This window comes from Stegodyphus dumicola, chromosome 9 (genome assembly GCF_044657685.1).
Source record: "Stegodyphus dumicola isolate Sdum_Otavi_A_Nest chromosome 9, ASM4465768v1".
NCBI classification, from domain to species: domain Eukaryota; kingdom Metazoa; phylum Arthropoda; class Arachnida; order Araneae; family Eresidae; genus Stegodyphus; species Stegodyphus dumicola.
In genome coordinates, this window is record NC_140776.1 from 161,474,026 (window position 1) to 161,491,148 (window position 17,123).

General features: G+C 34.4%; 1 protein-coding gene across 4 annotated transcripts in view; it reads right to left on the reverse strand.

Annotated features, from left to right (window-relative positions):
• The window catches only part of RyR (Ryanodine receptor), a 406,107-nt gene that overhangs the window by 309,723 nt on the left and 79,261 nt on the right, over positions 1 to 17,123 (reverse strand). For all 4 annotated transcript variants that reach the window (XM_085824283.1, XM_085824285.1, XM_085824284.1 and 1 more), the window contains exon 2: positions 4,532 to 4,636. In XM_085824283.1, the coding sequence (XP_085680409.1) occupies positions 4,532 to 4,636 (105 nt within the window). The remainder of the gene's footprint in view (positions 1 to 4,531; positions 4,637 to 17,123) is intronic.

Here is a 17,123-nt window from a genome sequence, read left to right on the forward strand (position 1 = left end):
GCGTGACAACATAATATTTTATACACAACCCTTATAAATTCTTTTCCTTGTGAACTGTAGTTACCTTTTCCAATAACGAAAAATGATTAGCAAAACTATATGTTTATCAGGCATTTTAAAGTATTTGTAAAAGTTTTCTTCACGAATTGTTCAGTCATCGATTGATATAGAAGGTCGACCTCTACTGCATTTTAAAGCGCACGAAATATAAGACCTATAAGCAGTTATTTGTAATTTATCACTAGTCGTGAATTTTCATGATTAGTGTGTTCTTTTCGGTTCTGTAAGCCTGTAGTCTTCGGAAAAATGTGCGACCCGTTTAATACTTGACGAAGATGTTAAGTAGCAAGATGACCTTTAGCTGTCTTATGTAATTCTTTCTATCTCCTTAACGCAAGCTTGTTATTCTTTCTCTCACAGGTCACAGTCAATGTATACTTCAGCCAACACAATGAGGCTTTTCATAACGTGACTCTGGTATATGGAATACAAAAGGGATGGTCATTACTGCACTATAATTGGAGATAGAATAAGGCAACATAATGAGAGTAAATCTATATTATACCGGGTGATCAAAAAGTCAGTATAAATTTGAAAACTTAATAAATCACGGAATAATGTAGATAGAGAGGTAAAAATTGACACACATACTTAGAATGACATGGGGTTTTATTAGAACCAAAAAAAAAAAAAAAGTTTAAAGGTACTGTTATCGGGCCTTTTTTTCTTCGAGGAAATGCGTGATTCTGGTTTTGTAACTGCTACCGTGACGGGTGAGAATTACGCCGATATGTTACAGAATCGCATCGTCCCCACCCTGGCTGATAAACACTTGCTGGAACGTATGATTTTTACGGAGGATGGCGCTCCACCCCATGTTGCTAGACGCGTGAAAGATCTCTTGCGAAGGTGATGATCGTTTGGTGATGATCGTGTGCTCAGCCGCCACTTTCATCATGCTTGGCCTCCCAGGTCTCCAGACCTCAGTCCGTGCGATTATTGGCTTTGGGGTTACCTGAAGTCGCAAGCGTATCGTGATCGACCGACATCTCTAGGGATGCTGAAAGCCAACATCCGACGCCAATGCCTCACCATAACTCCGGACATGATTTACAATGCTGTTCACAACATTATTCCTCGACTACAGCTATTGTTGAGGAATGATGGTAAACATATTGAGCATTTCCTGTAAAGAACATCATCTTTGCTTTGTCTTAATTTGTTATGCTAATTATTGCTTTTCTAATAAAACCCCATGTCATTCTAAGTATGTGTGTCAATTTTTACCTCTCTATCTACATTATTCCGTGATTTATCAAGTTTTCAAATTTATACTGACTTTTTGATCACCCGGTATATGGAGACTTTTATTCCACCTATTGTATGTTCTTAATTAGAGCATAGAAGCAAATTTTCTCAGATATCTACTTTCAGTTTTGCATTAATGAAAAGTCTGGACTTTCTCAAATTGATTCTATAGCCATAAATTTAAAATTTCGATGAAACGTTTCAGCTGTATTATACATATTTTTCTTCATAAAAACTTTTAATCTTTGAAATTTAATTTTTTTTGTACATCAAAAATGAGCAATCAATTCGCTTTCAGTAAATGTGTATCGTAAAGAATATAAAATGAAAAACATTTTCACTTTAAAATCCATGTAAACCAGAGGCATAGTAACAATATGCCATCCTAAAATTAGCAAAGCAACAATCTGGTGTTAGGAGTGATGAACTCAATCGATTTCCAAGGCAAACAGGTATAGGTCACTCTTTATTGGGAGCAAATAAGATTGCAGATTTCGTTGCTCCTGATGAAGAAGGACCTGCTTACCCTCGAAATCGATTGACTTCTTCACTAAATCTACGCCATACACAACATTGTTGCTTTGCTAAATTTGTGGTTCACTTTGGTCAGTTTTTCTTCTGTTTAGATTCCATCCTATTTCATTAGCTAATTCGCTGGAGAATGTGCTGTTAAATCAAAGAAATTTTACATCGAAGCAAATATAAAAATAAAACTGCTGGTTAAATAAAAAAATTATCTCAAGCACAACTAAATACAGATACAGCAACCTGGTACGGTTACAGTAGTGAAGCAATTAAATTTCGATTACTAAGAGCAAAATCGAAATTTTATTCAGTTTTCCAGTTTTGGTCGTGATACAGAATTCACTACAACTTAACTCAAAATTGGTTTAACCTTATTTAAAAGCTTTTTCTAAGATAACAAGAATGTCAGCACTTTTACTTGTGGGATACAAATTACAAATGGACGAAATTTATGAGATATTTAATTAATTGGAAATATGACTTTGCTAGACGTAAATAAAAAGATAATTAATGCCTTAAGGAGAACATAATCTCTTTTTATCAGATTCAAAATTATTCTAAAGAAACCTGGTGTCAAAAATGACTGTTATATGCATTCCTTAATAATAAAGGTGTTGATGTTATCTTTTCTCATGTACGTGACCACACTGGCAATCTAGGAAATGAAAGGGCTGATTGGTTGGCAAAACAAGCTACACATCTTCAAGTAATTACTCCAATGATACTTCCCAAGTCATTTTACAAAAACAAAAGTAGGGATGATAGAATACTCGAGTGGAATGAACTATACAGGAATTCTACTACTGCCTCTTTGACTAAACTTTATTTTCTTTCCATTCCTCACAAACTGAATAATAAACACTTTTTCTGCAATTTTGAAGTTACTCAATTTCTAACTGGACATGGTAAATTCAATTTATATCTGAAGAGATTTAGATTATCTAGTACAGACTTGTGTTCATGCAGTTTCGGGGGAGTGCAAAATGTGGAACATTTGTTGTTCTATTGTTCAAAGCTCAAGGAAGGACGAAAGGAACTCATTTCTAAGTTAAACTCTGTGAATATTACATTTCCTCCACCTCTTCACGTATTTGTCCAACATAAAATGGCTTTCTCTTTCTTCTGTAAATTTATCTCTTACGTATCATCTGTAAATTTGTAAGTTTATTTTATTTTCTGTTGTGTTGTTGTATTTGTTTGTTTTTTTTACTTACCTCTGTAAGCCTTGTGTAATACTATGTGGTGCACAAGGATTTAAAATTTTCAATAAAAAAAATATGCATTCCAAATTCCTATTCTATTATTTTTCAAAATTTATTCATTTCAATACTTTATATGTTTCTTGGGTACTGGGCAATAACGCTTTTACATAATGTGATTTATTTTTATATAATATTTATATTTATTGAACGCAAAGAAAGCATGAAGCATCAAAGAAAAGCATTACAGAATTTTTTTATTCGAGAAAGACACTTTTGTTCTCCTTAACGGCTGCCCCTTCGTAAATAATTTACAGAATTTCTGTAGCGGAGCGTTCAAATTTCTTTCCTGAAGCCGCAAATAGAGCAGGCAACACAATTTCCAACTGAGCTCTGAAGTATGAATCGATTTTAACTTCGCAGTAAAAGATGCTATCTGTGACGCTTGGAAAAAGTTTTGCTGCAACAATAAAAAGCATAAACCGATATTCAAAGATCAAACTCTCATGCCAGTTTCTTCAGGTTATGAAACATTTTTTAGATTGCAGCACAGGACCATCAAAACCATAAAAGAATCTGGTACTTTTCCGTTTTTCCGGCGCAGGCGATAAAGTCGCCAATAATGGTACAACTGATGCCAGACGGAACATCCTCGCTGGTAACCTATTACGTCTGATTTTCAAAACAAGTCGCAGCCATTTCTTATCAGATTGATTGTTTCTTTCAATACTGGCATACAATTATATAGAATTTTTACAAGATAGTTCAGTTTTATGCTCTAAGGTCATTCGCAGTGATTAAGTCAATTAGGATGCAATCACACCGCTCACCCGATGGCGAAAATATAGAAAAGGCAAAATCAAAGATTCAATTCATCAATTCTAATGAGAATGCACTCGCGAAGTAAAGCACTGCGGTTTTATATAATTTCTGAGTAAGCTAATCGTACGAATTGAAATAACTCTTGCATTTAAACTTGTATTCCAAATTAAGATTTAACTTTAAATTAATGTAGATAACTACGGGAAGAATTAGATTTTTGTAGCGTAGTTTACGTGAGATGAGATCACTTGGGGTCACGTGATACGAACCGGCGAATCGGGATGTTGAACCATGAACGCGTATTCATTCTTAAATTAATGTTTTTTTACATTTTTTTCCTTTATTTATTGGTTTTTTACAAAATTTTAAATATTAAAATATTTATGCCTTCAAAATAAAAAATTCTTAGAACTAACATTTGTTAACATTTTTTATGTGTATACTATGTGTTGTTGCCAATAACGTCTGCATGGCGAGATTTGCGCCGGCAAAACGGAAAAGTACCAAGTATCTTTATGTAACGGCATATATGTTTATTATTTATTAATCTCAGCGATAAGAAGGGAAAAACTACTGCAACATTTGCCTGTGTTGTTGTGATTTGAAAACATAGTTAAACAAAGAATCTAAATTTACAAAACCATTCGTGAATGAATTACGGAAAACGATGTTTTTACCTTGTCGGCGATATTTTCGAGGAAGCAATGTCTGTTTCCAAAACCTTCGGCCGCCAAGCATACTCTTTCTCCAGTTGCTGTGCATTGTAAGCACACCATATCGTCCTAAGGGAAAAAAATACAGTTCTAATATTAATACCCAATTAAAAATGCCTTTAAAAAAAAAAAAAAAAAAAAAAAAAAAAAAGACCTTTATTTTAAAGGAATAAAGCAATTTAAAATTTTAAATTAAAAGAATTTTTATATAATTTAGGCTTAAGAATTTCTAACAAATATTTTAGCTTTTAATCTACCTCTGTATACAGCGAAGCCTCGGTTCCCGAATATAATTCGTTCCTGAAGCCTGTTCGTAATCGCACGTGTTTTTAAACCGAAATTATTTTTCCCCAAAGGAATAAATACAAATGGATTAATTAAGATACTTTACTATTACCTACATATAAATGGATACTTATGTATTATCGCTTCAGAATCACTAAACTCTGGTAACCATAAGCATAACAATTATTCAGGCAACCAATACATGATAAATATTCAGTTTCCAACTTCGTCCTTTTTGTATGCTTCCTTTTTGTTGTATTCCAAGTTTCAACGGCTTTTATAGAAAAATTATGATTAATTTTTGTTTAAACTCGATTTTAAAATTTGTTCTTGTAGGATTTTTCCTATAACTGAAGAAAAATAAGTGACATTTCTGAAGAAATAAATTATTTTGTCACAAACACCTAAAAGAATAATGCTTCGAATTCTTTTTCAAAGCAATCGCTAAGAAATTTCCACCATAATAAATACAAAAAAACCCTTTGTAACTAAGTTTACTGATTGCCTTTTGGAATAAATACATAGCGGAAACGAATAATATGTATATAATAATATGTACGTACGTAATATAGTATATATATTTTTACAACAAAAATAACTGTTCTTTTCCTTCCACAAAATTTGCCAAACTGCGCCAAGGTGTTTGCGATAATACGTAAGTACTCGTATAAATGCTCATATAAATTTCAAAACAGTACCTTGCTCACAAGTTTATAAAAAAAACACTTCGAAAAATCCTTGAATCTAAAAAAAAAAAAAAAAAAAGAAAGGACAATATTAAAGAGAGAAAAAGACGAAAATTTAATTAAATTTTATTGCAGCCGTACTAAAACGAGTGCTGTTTTAAATTTAATTGCTTCGTAAACTTTTAGTATAATGCATAATCTTTAATTTAATTCCATTCTTAATACATCACCCATTTAGATTATACACTTTTCTTTCCCTGATATGCTTAATATCTAATAAACTTTAGTACTATAATATAGTACATGGCACAAATATTTCGATGATGTGGTCGTACAGATATAAGACTTGTCTTAACTATTTTACTAACGTCAAAGTAAATGGAGTTTAACGTATTTGTAATCTTATTACGAGATTTAATAAGGTACTTGATATCCATTTTCTTAAAATGGTGTTAACCATTACAGAAGATTTAATCCGAAATGGCAGTAACATTTCGAAGAATCCGAACTCTAAGATTGATTTGATTGATTTAATTAATCGACTAATGGCAAAATATTCGCCGGTCTCTAAGATAAATACATTTTTATTTAAAAGCAAGCAACGTACTTAAAATTGATGTATAACTTATGATCCTTTCACGAAGATTTCTGAATGTTATAAATCCCAAAATAGTTCAAAGTACTAAATTGAGATGTCAGAATAGCCAGCATGTTGATCCGTTTATAAGGCCATCAGGTCGTTGGTCGTCTATTAAACCAACACACAGCATTTTATGAATCTAAATACTACAATACAGTTGTCGTCTATAAGACCAACAGGCAATATTTTATAGACCTGTATGCATACTGTACTACAAAGACATGAGTATTACTATGGTTATAATTATTACTATAAATTAGTAGTACTATCTACGCTATAAGTTTATATATTAAACTGTTCTACAGTGCATATTACAGAACAGTAAAGAATTAATTTTTTATGATTTTATCATTATCATTCCCAGAATTTGATAGGTAATTCGAAACTATAAGTTCTGTTATAAGTTCCCTGAAGAATTGACATTTAGCATGATGATCTTATGCGCAAACTGCGAATTTTATAACCAAAGGGAAAAAGTTACTTTTAAATCCAAGCAATTTCATAATTAACTAAAGGAAAGAAGGAAATGATAATTAGATTACTGTGATTTTTTAATGGAAGAATCCTCTAATACGCAGTGGGGAAAGTATTAATTATAAAAAAGTAGTTGTTATATAATTTCTTGATGTAGAACAGACTTCAAAAATAAACATTAAGTGTTTGAAAAGTAAGAGTAAATAAAAATGTTATGTTTTGTTTAATTAAATTAACAAAATAAACCATGAGCAGGAAGATAAAAAGAAACAATTTCCTATAAAAAATTATCCTGAAGTTAGGGTTTATTATCATATGTTACCAGGCGATAATTCATTTGACTGTTTGTTATTTTTGTTGATTTCCTTGAGAGTCGTCAAATCTCAAGTATGATCTTAATCGCAAGGTTTCGAGAATTAACGAGTTATTCGAAATGTTTTATTAAGTTTTAGTGCGATAAGGAAAAAAAAAAAAAACATTAGTAAACAAAAACGTGCAAAATGTCATAAATTATTCAGTTCCTATAGATATTAGCAAGAATAGAGGAGATAACCGATAACTAATCCTCTCTGCGGCAAAAGGTAAGAGTGCTTGACTGAAAACAAAAGGTGTGCCTACTTTAAAAGAAAGTTTAATAACAGTGATTAATTCCTCGATTTCTATGCATGAAAAATGCGTGAGAGATATCCAAGGCTACATTCAAGGAATGTTAGCACTCCATCAAATGGAACATTAAGGATTTAACTTTTAAACAGACCGCGCGATTAAAAAATAAAAATATATGTGAACAAACTCAAAAAGAAATACTTGCCACTTAAAATGTATTTAAACGAAAACCAGAAATATTTTTTATGCTTCGCCAAAGGACATGCAGCAATACTTAAATTAAAAACTGATGATAATTTTTCGAATGCTTATATCTTTCTTTTTATACACCGCTCTTATTCAGGAATGCAATTGATTGAGCTGTTTGTTAGTGAAGCTGCTTTCTTTTTAAAGCTTTAGAAAAACCGTTTTAGATCATACACAGCTTTCTTCAATGAAAGAGATCAGAACAATAATTTGTTATTCTGATCTCCCATATTATTAATTCAACATTTCCATGGGACTCTCCCAGAAATTCGTTTTTCGAGTTATTGTTTCTTCGATTATTACGGACAGTAAGCAAGTCCTCTTTCAGAACTTGAAGTATTTATCTCATACCTTGTCAATGTAGTTATAAATATTATCTGTCAAAATAAAAATGCTCAAAATTTCAGCAATAAAACTATGAATGCTACAATACCTAAGGAAACTTTAATAAACATCTCTAATTATTACTCGTCTACTGGCAGTTCTTTAAATTCTCTTTCACTAAAATAATCTAAATATTATTCCGCGGTAAATTTGCTCTAAGCCGATTCAGAATGTGTTTCAAATTTTAATTTTTGTAGAAGTTTCGTTAGTGTGACTTAACACACATCTGCTAAAGTTGTGTCAATTTAGTTCAATTTTAAATTAACTGTAGGGTTTATATTTATTTTAACTAACATTTATTTTAAGTTTAAACTATCTTTCCTGTCAAGCCTTACTTTCCCCTGGAACTGCCAATGCCAGAGTATGTAAATTTAGTAGAACGCGCAAGGATTCAAATTATCAGCGGAAGTATTCTGATTTAAATAGAAAGGAAACGAGTTCGAGGTGGGATATTCTTACTTCACGAGCGCGGAGGTAGTTGGCCAGAAATTGAAGAACCCCGCGTTTCGGCCTGTGTGCTTGCCTGGAAGTAGTGTTAATCGTTCAAGTGATCTTCAAGTTTGCTGAATTAGCAGCGGTATTGTAAAACGCGGTGAGTTAGTTACTTTTAGAGAGCCTCGTAGTTAGAGTCTTGTTTTTAGTTTCTTTTCAGGTTATTATTTTTATTTGACCGCCGAGTTGGCGCAGTTTGTGAGCGTCAAGAGCACGCACTTGTAATTTATTACGTTGAATAAAAAGGGACTTAAACCCTTAACAAGACTCTGTCTTTTATCCAGTTTTCACAGTCACCTCTTGGTTGCGTGCAAGTTGGAGGCGCGCAACGCTACATTGGCGCCCGAACACTTATCGAACTGAAATGGCCGAAAATTGGATGGAAACCGCTGGACAACACCAAGAAATGACAAGCCAATTGGAAGGATTTGGATACCTGGTCCAGACTTTGAGAGCGTCAATCAAGCCCAACGTCAATTTCGACGGAAAAAATTCGGTGGCGATATTTCTAGAAGGCCTAGAAAATCACTTTCAGCTCTACCCTGTACCGGAAAGACAAAAAGTTGCCATCGCCACATCCGCACTAAGAGGACAGGCCGTGCTATGGTGGAAAAATATAGGCAAATTTTTATTAGGGGAATTTGGAAGCCAGACATATACATTTGAAAATTTCAAAAAATCGTTAGTAAAGGCCTTCCCCATAGTGAAAGATCGCGCACGGCTGGAAGCCGAACTATATAGTTTCTATCAACGGGATATAGCAGAATTGACGGACTTTATTCTACGAAAAATTAAGCTGACGGATATGCTGTATGGGAAGAAACTCGATGCGGAGATTATTGAAATAATCTTACCAAGATTGTTACCCGCTGTTCAAGACTACTTTGAAATTAGAAACCCAAGCACATTGCAGGAGCTCTTCGAATTGGCGGTGAAGTTTCAAAATCGCAGAATAGCGGAAAAAGCCAGAGGGGCAACGTATTCTCAAAGTACCCGAAGGAAATCTTCAAATGAGGAAACCAGAAATGGAAATCGCTCTTATGGGGGAAAGAGCTATCAAGCTAACTCATCGAAACTCGAAGATCAAGGCCCCAAAAGAAAATTCGAAAAAAACATCCGCGTACCCAGAAGGCACAGATTGAAAGGAAAGCTTTAAACGAGTAGAGGGGCCTGTGAAAGGGAGGGTCCAGACCCCGGAAGTTTTAAAAAAACCCTCAAATAGACATTTAAATACGGTCATCGTAAAAAACTCACAGCTACCAATTATACAAGTCCTGGTTGGCGATGTACCAGTAGAAGCCCTCATCGATACAGGAGCAGAAGGAAATTTTATGAGTGAAAATTTCTTCAAAAAGAATTTTTATAGGGTACGATTATTTAAAACCAAAAATACGGAAATTATAGCGGCGCAAGGAAAAACATGTCACTGCATCGGGAAATTATCATTAAACTTACAGGTAAAAGAGGAAAGCCTCAAAGTATTAATTTTTGTAGTGAAAAATCTGCAAAATTCTCTTATTTTAGGTATGGAGTTTTTAAGGGCCGCGAGGGCCAAATTAAATTTTCAAGACAGTTCCGTGGTGTTGGAGATGGACCAGAGGGTGGTGGAACCTGTGGAGACACCGCAAGTGGACCTTAGCCATCTGAATGACCATGAAAGGCAAGCAATACAGCAAGTGGTGAGTAATTTTTCTCATTTGTTTTCAGAAAAACCAGGAAATTATCAAATAGTCACGCACAAGATTCAATTAAATGCCGAAAATCCTTGTAGGACTAAACCTTATCGGTACGACAAACAAAAAGACGTAATCATCGAAGAACATATTCAGGAGATGTTAAAGAATAAAATAATAACGCCCATAAATAGTGAGTACTATGTAGGAAAAAGAACGAGTTTCCTCCTTCGGATAAAAGGGCTTGGAGGTTTGCTATTGATTACAGAAAACTAAATAGTATTACCAAATTTCCAGTTTACCCTTTGCCGGTTATAGACGAGATCATTAGACAGATCAAATCGACAAGATACATGTCTACTTTGGACTTAACGTCTGGCTACTATCAAATAGCTATGAGACCCGAAGACATACATAAAACCGCGTTTATAACAAAATCGGGCACTTATGCATTTTTACGTATGCCCTTTGGGTTGTGTGGGGCCCCATCAACATTCCAGAGAGCTATGGACATTGTTCTAAAGCCTGTCCTAGGAAAATCAACTTTAATTTATCTAGATGATATAATTATAACGAGTAGTACGTTGGAACAACACATTAATGATCTAGAACAAGTTTTTAAATTATTAAAAGAGGCCATCTTACAATTAACGCCTCAAAATGCAAGTTCGCAACTAAAGAGCTTAAATATCTCGGTTATAAAATTTCGCAAAAGGGTATAGAAACGCAAGATTAAAAAATAAAAGCTATCAAGAATTTCCCACCGCCCAACACCGCCAAGAAACTTTCTTCTTTCCTTGGGTTATGTTCTTACTATCGATCTTTCATAAAAGATTTCGCTAATATTGTTGAACCACTCTTAGTAATCAAAAGAAAAAGGGGTAAATTTACGTGGACAGCGGAAGCAAACACAGCTTTTGAAAGATTAAAAGAAGCGCTCATTAATGCCCCTGTTTTAAAATTCCTGGAGGGGGACAAAAACCTGGAAATTGCAGCAGATGCGTCAGACTATGCGGTGGGCGCGGTTCTTATGCAAAATAACCATCCTCTAGCATTTTTTAGTAAAACGTTGAATCAGACACAAAGGAATTATACAGCTACAGAAAGAGAAACATTAGCCGTATTAATGGCTGTACACAAATTTCGAGTTTATTTCGGCAAAGCGCCAGTAACAGTCTTTTCGGATCATGCGGCTGTTGGTAGACTTTACTTGGGGAAAAACCTAACGCCCAGGTTAATAAGATGGGCTTTAAAACTCCAAGAATATAATATCACAATAAAATATAAACCGGGTAAGGAAAACAATGTAGCTGACGCACTTTCTCGTATAAAACTGGACGATGAAGGAAATGAACTTAAATGCGCTGTGTTGACTTCAAAAATTTTAGATTCTAGAGATACGATTATTACTGAACTGAAAGCTGATCCTGAATTTGGAAATATCTATGCATATTTGAAAGACCCCGAAAGCTTTGAGCACACAGATATCGAAGCGATAAGAAATAGAGCAGAAAACTATGAAATAATAGATAATTTATTATTTTATACGAAAACAACAAACGAAAATCTTGAGTACAAACCAGTCATCCCAGCCTCGCTTCGATTAAGCATTTTGAAGGAATTACACGACGCGAAAACAGCAGGCCATCTAGGGGTCAGAAAGACTTTAAAAAGGGTACGCGAGGCGGTATATTTCCCGCAATTATACAAAATAGTAACGGCGTATGTCAGGTCCTGCAATCAATGTCAGTTAATAAATGATATTAATTACAGCCCGGCCGGGTTCTTAAATAGCATTCGCGCTACATTTCCGAATGAAATTTTAGGCATAGATCTTCTTGGTCCCTTCCCCCAGAGCGAGTTAAATAAAAATCGTTTTCTTTTAGTAATAGTAGATCATTTTTCAAAATGGACAGAAATTGTTCCACTTAAACGCGCGTCAGCCAAAACAGTCGCAGATGCATTCTTACACAGATACATTTTAAAATACGGTGCACCGATAAAAGTCATTAGCGATAACGGAAAACAATTCATTAGTCAAATATTTGAAAACATATGTAATGGACTTGGCATACGCCATATCAAAATGGTTCCGTATAGACCACAGGCAAACATAGCAGAAAGAGTGAATAAAAACATAGTAAAAATAATTCGCAGTTACGTGAGCACACATCACAAGCGCTGGGATGGCTACATAAATGAATTAGCTTATGCTTTAAGAACGGCAAATCATGATACTACGGGAAAAACCCCAGCAGAATTATTTTTAGGCCGAAAATTAATTACGCCTTTAGATAAATTATTCTTTGTGCAACAAAGAGAGCAGGAGTTTAAACAAAAAGATGTGCAAAAGCTGATTGATTAGGCGCTTAAAAGCTCGGATACGGCAAGAAAAAGGCAGAAAGTATATTATGATAGAAAACGCCGTGAAGCAGATTTTAAAGTTGGGGATAAAGTATTGAAACGGAAATTTTCTTTATCAAGTACCCCAGACAATTTTACGGCAAAGCTAGCTCCAAAATTTGAAGGTCCCTATGTAATTCAGGAAATCAAAGGAGTAGTATTATATCTTAAGAACGAGAGAGGGGAGGTCTCTAAAGCAAGTCCCGACCAGGTGAAAAAATACTATAATCCAAATGATTTTGAAATCCTTAAAAGTTTCTTGCAGGACTCAAGTCTAAACGAAGTAGAAGGTCCAGAAATAACAACAACTATTCCACCACCCAAGAAGCAGAGAATTGAAGAGAGATCTAGCCCTTCTACAACCCGGACGTCGGTATCAAAAAGAAAAAATAACTTTGACACTCCAGCGTTTAAGAAAAACAAGAATACAGATGCACCGCATAAAGAAACCGTGGTAAAGAGCAAAACACCACCTACAACGGATCGCATGAGAAATTATACATCAAGGAGAACGCGCACACGGCCACAGAGTCAGGTGCCAGCAAGGCCGCCGTTCCGGAAACTGAAACGGCAACAGGAGGAACAAAAATATCAGGAACAGAAGAAATTCAAGGACTCCAGACCGGAGGACGTCAAGACCAGCCGTCCCAGGGAAAACGGAAATGCCAACAACCAGACGATTACTCCGCCAAGAGGCCAGCATGTGGAGGACGCAAAAGAAAAACTAATGTGGACGACACTCGGAGGTCAGTAAGGAGAAGATTGACGTCCATGAAACCTCTAACTTGGGACCAATATTGCCAAAAACGAATGACGGAGTTTCAAGCATCGAAAACTCAAAGATAAGTTAAAACCTTCTATAAATTTTTTTTTTCTTTTGTTCCGAAATGTTATGTTCGATGTTTGTTCTATGTTTTGACGAAAGTCAATATGTCTCGGTTGAGACTTAGCTTTGTTTTACTTTATTTAGCTAAGGCAAAAGTATTATTTTCTTTAAGTATAAAAGCTAAAAACAAGCACTTTCTGTTGGTCGAAAGACTAATTCTGTTATGTTAAAGCCAAAATTTGGCCTAAGATAAAAATAACTTCGTATTCTTGTATTAATGCGAATTTTAGTTTCAGTGCCGCCAGCTTGGCGAAGAATGAGTAAAGTAAAAATTTATTTTCTCTTATTCATTGTATGGTAAATTGTAAAAATTATATGTATTAAAATTTTGTAAATGTACGTAAGTACTTGAATGTTATGTAAAAGTAGAATTTAGTCTAGAAGCATAAAATTTTAGATGCTAAAAGTAAATGCTCAAAAGCAATAAATTCCTAATTTAAGTATTAAATTGTAGATAAAGTCATGCTTTAGAGCGAAAGCCTGCATGTTTAAAGATGAATGAGGGGGAAGTTAGAATGAATTTGTTTTGTAGGGTTCTCCACCTACACTTGAATTTTTAAGAATATTAAAGTAGCTCAACGAGTTGTAGAATGTCGAGTAAGGTGCGTCTATTTGGTCGTTGAATTCTAACAAATCATGATGGTTAGGGGAAGTGTTGTAAGACTAAAACACGAATATTCCCGTTTGACACCACACATGGTGGAGAGCCAGGGTAAAGTTAAATTAATGCTTGAAAAATTGAATGAATGTGAATCAAGCAATAACTAAAAAAAACGAATCGTTTAAAAACAAAAATTTATTGTGTCAAGAAAGTGTAAATTATAATGTATTTAGAAAGATACTGATACTTATTCTTTCCAGATGCTGGAAGGAAAGACCAAGATTGATTGCTGAAGTCCAGGAAAAGTTGCTGTAAGAAGAGAGATTTAAATAAGTATCTACAGAAATTTAGTATACCTTTTGTGACATAAGATTTTTTTTATGTAAACGAGGCTCTTAAAAGTTAGTTCAGAATTGTAGAAACTTTACAACAGGTCGTTTGTAGGACCTGCTTCCAAGTTTTCCAAATTCTGGCAGCGGCAAATGTAGGGTTTATATTTATTTTAACTAACATTTATTTTAAGTTTAAACTATCTTTCCTGTCAAGCCTTACTTTCCTCTGGAACTGCCAATGCCAGAGTATGTAAATTTTAGTAGAACGCGCAAGGATTCAAATTATCAGCGGAAGTATTCTGATTTAAATAGAAAGGAAACGAGTTCGAGGTGGGATATTCTTACTTCACGAGCGCGGAGGTAGTTGGCCAGAAATTGAAGAACCCCGCGTTTCGGCCTGTGTGCTTGCCTGGAAGTAGTGTTAATCGTTCAAGTGATCTTCAAGTTTGCTGAATTAGCAGCGGTATTGTAAAACGCGGTGAGTTAGTTACTTTTAGAGAGCCTCGTAGTTAGAGTCTTGTTTTTAGTTTCTTTTCAGGTTATTATTTTTATTTGACCGCCGAGTTGGCGCAGTTTGTGAGCGTCAAGAGCACGCACTTGTAATTTATTACGTTGAATAAAAAGGGACTTAAACCCTTAACAAGACTCTGTCTTTTATCCAGTTTTCACAGTCACCTCTTGGTTGCGTGCAAGTTGGAGGCGCGCAACGCTACATAACAAATAGTTTTTTTTATTTGCATAACTTCTATCATTTCTAATTTAGTCCCTCAGCTCGTTCCCTCTACATGGTTATGTTGATTTCGATACGAGCTTATGTAGATTTTTGAGACAAGCGTAGAAGCAGGGTAACTGCAACCGTGAAGTTGTCTGTTACCTAATTTCTGAGATTTTCCTTTTCTCTCTATAGACACATCCCTTTTTTACTTCCTTGTACGAAGTAAAAAGGAAGTATTATAATCGCGAAAAGTTTCAGGCACTATATTTCAAAGAAAATATCCATTTTGACAGCTTTCGAATGCAATTTAACAAAGTTTTTGTAAGGACAGAATACGTAAGGACAGAATAAAAGACTCTTTTCTCAAAAAAAAATTATAAAACTGCTTTAAAATTAATTCTGAAGAGAATTTTTCGTGGCGTCTGTACGAACGTAAGACGTACGTGCGTACGTATCTCGCATAACTCAAAAACGAGTAGCCTCAGAACGTTGAAAGTTTGTATATAGGACTACTATAACATGAAGATGTGCACCTCGTATTTTCGTCGCAATCGGCCGCGCCAAACGTATATAAATATATTCATAAATATATCCACTCTGTTACCCGGCCCAGTGATCTCAGTTTCTTTACTTTTATTTGTTTGTAAATTGTACATTTTTTGCTTTAAAAATGATTGAATTATGTTGTTCTTATCTCCCGGTTAAGGTTTTTATGCCTTTAGTAAATCTGTATGCAATATGTTTAGAATTATCACCAATTTAAAAGTTGTTCAAGTGCCTCTAAGCCTAATAATTTTTTTGATGGCGGCCATTGCTTGTTTACATTTGAAACAGCAGGGTAGTGAATTTGTTGCCAATCTAGAGAAACGTAGCCTCACAACAACAGAGATAACACCTTCATTTATTATTGCAACTTAAATCATGCTTAATCCTTTCTGGAATTTTTTCGAGGAAATAAGTGTTTAAGATTTACTTAATTTTTAATAATTAGTAATTTAATTTTTAATAATTAGTAATTTTTAATACAGACATTTTGAGTATTTATGTATTTTTGCCTTGTCGCGAAGTGAGAACGGAATTAATTGAATGATAAATACTCAATCGTCTGTGAAAAACTGTTTCTTTTTTGTTTTGTTTGCTTAATTTCTTTTATACATCGTTCTAGCTTTATTAAGGTATTTGAATAGAACATGTGGCAATGATTAGATAATTCTTTAAATGATATAAATTTTGTACTTTCTGAGTTATATTATGAACGAAATATAATGCTGTTAAGTGAACCTAGCGCCAGAGTGTCGCTATGGTAAACAAATAGAGTGAATTTTAAAAAATGCATTTATTCTATTGTGGTTTATGCGCTGTCGGCGAAGTAGATTTAATTAAATCCAATACGCTTAAACGAAATGCAAGAAAATATGCGTATAATTTAATATTCCGTACAAGGAAGTCATGTGGTGTGCACATCAGATTTTTTTCCTATTACATTTGGGCCACTTATTTTAATTTTATTTTGTTCCTTCTTTTCGTCACTGCCTTTCGAACTCGTATAAAAAAAGTACGAAGTTCCTTTTTACTCTCCTCTAAAATATGAAATTACCCTCTTTCTATATACTTTTCCGTCGCACCTAAGCTTGATTTTTAGCCTATTGGTGCAGAAAGACTTAGCGGGTGCAAAACAAGACATCTGTCTACTTTGCCTGTCTGTCTGAAGTTGGCTGCTATCTGAAGAACCTCAATCTGAGTCTGTGCCTAGAAGGAGCGGAGCAAACTGGGATAAAAACTGGAAGCAAACTGGGAAAAAAGTAGCAGATCGGGATTATTGATGTTTAAATCCTGGCCAGTATAGCCTATTCCGAAGAAGTCCTACCCGAAACGATAAGCTACAGTTGAAAGCTTATTTCGTTAAAATTAGATGGAATTGTGGTTCTTTACAGTCAAATATAAGCGTGAATTTTAACAGTCAAGTGGATTGTTACTGTGGATTCTTCTCATGTTAACTCTCAAATTGAGATTCGTTAAAGATTTTAGTTAAATGTTATTTAGTTCTTGTCTGCATGAATCTAACACTATCGCTTTTATCATGATAACTCGTGAAAGGAAATCCGTGGCACACACTTATTAGAACCCACAGAG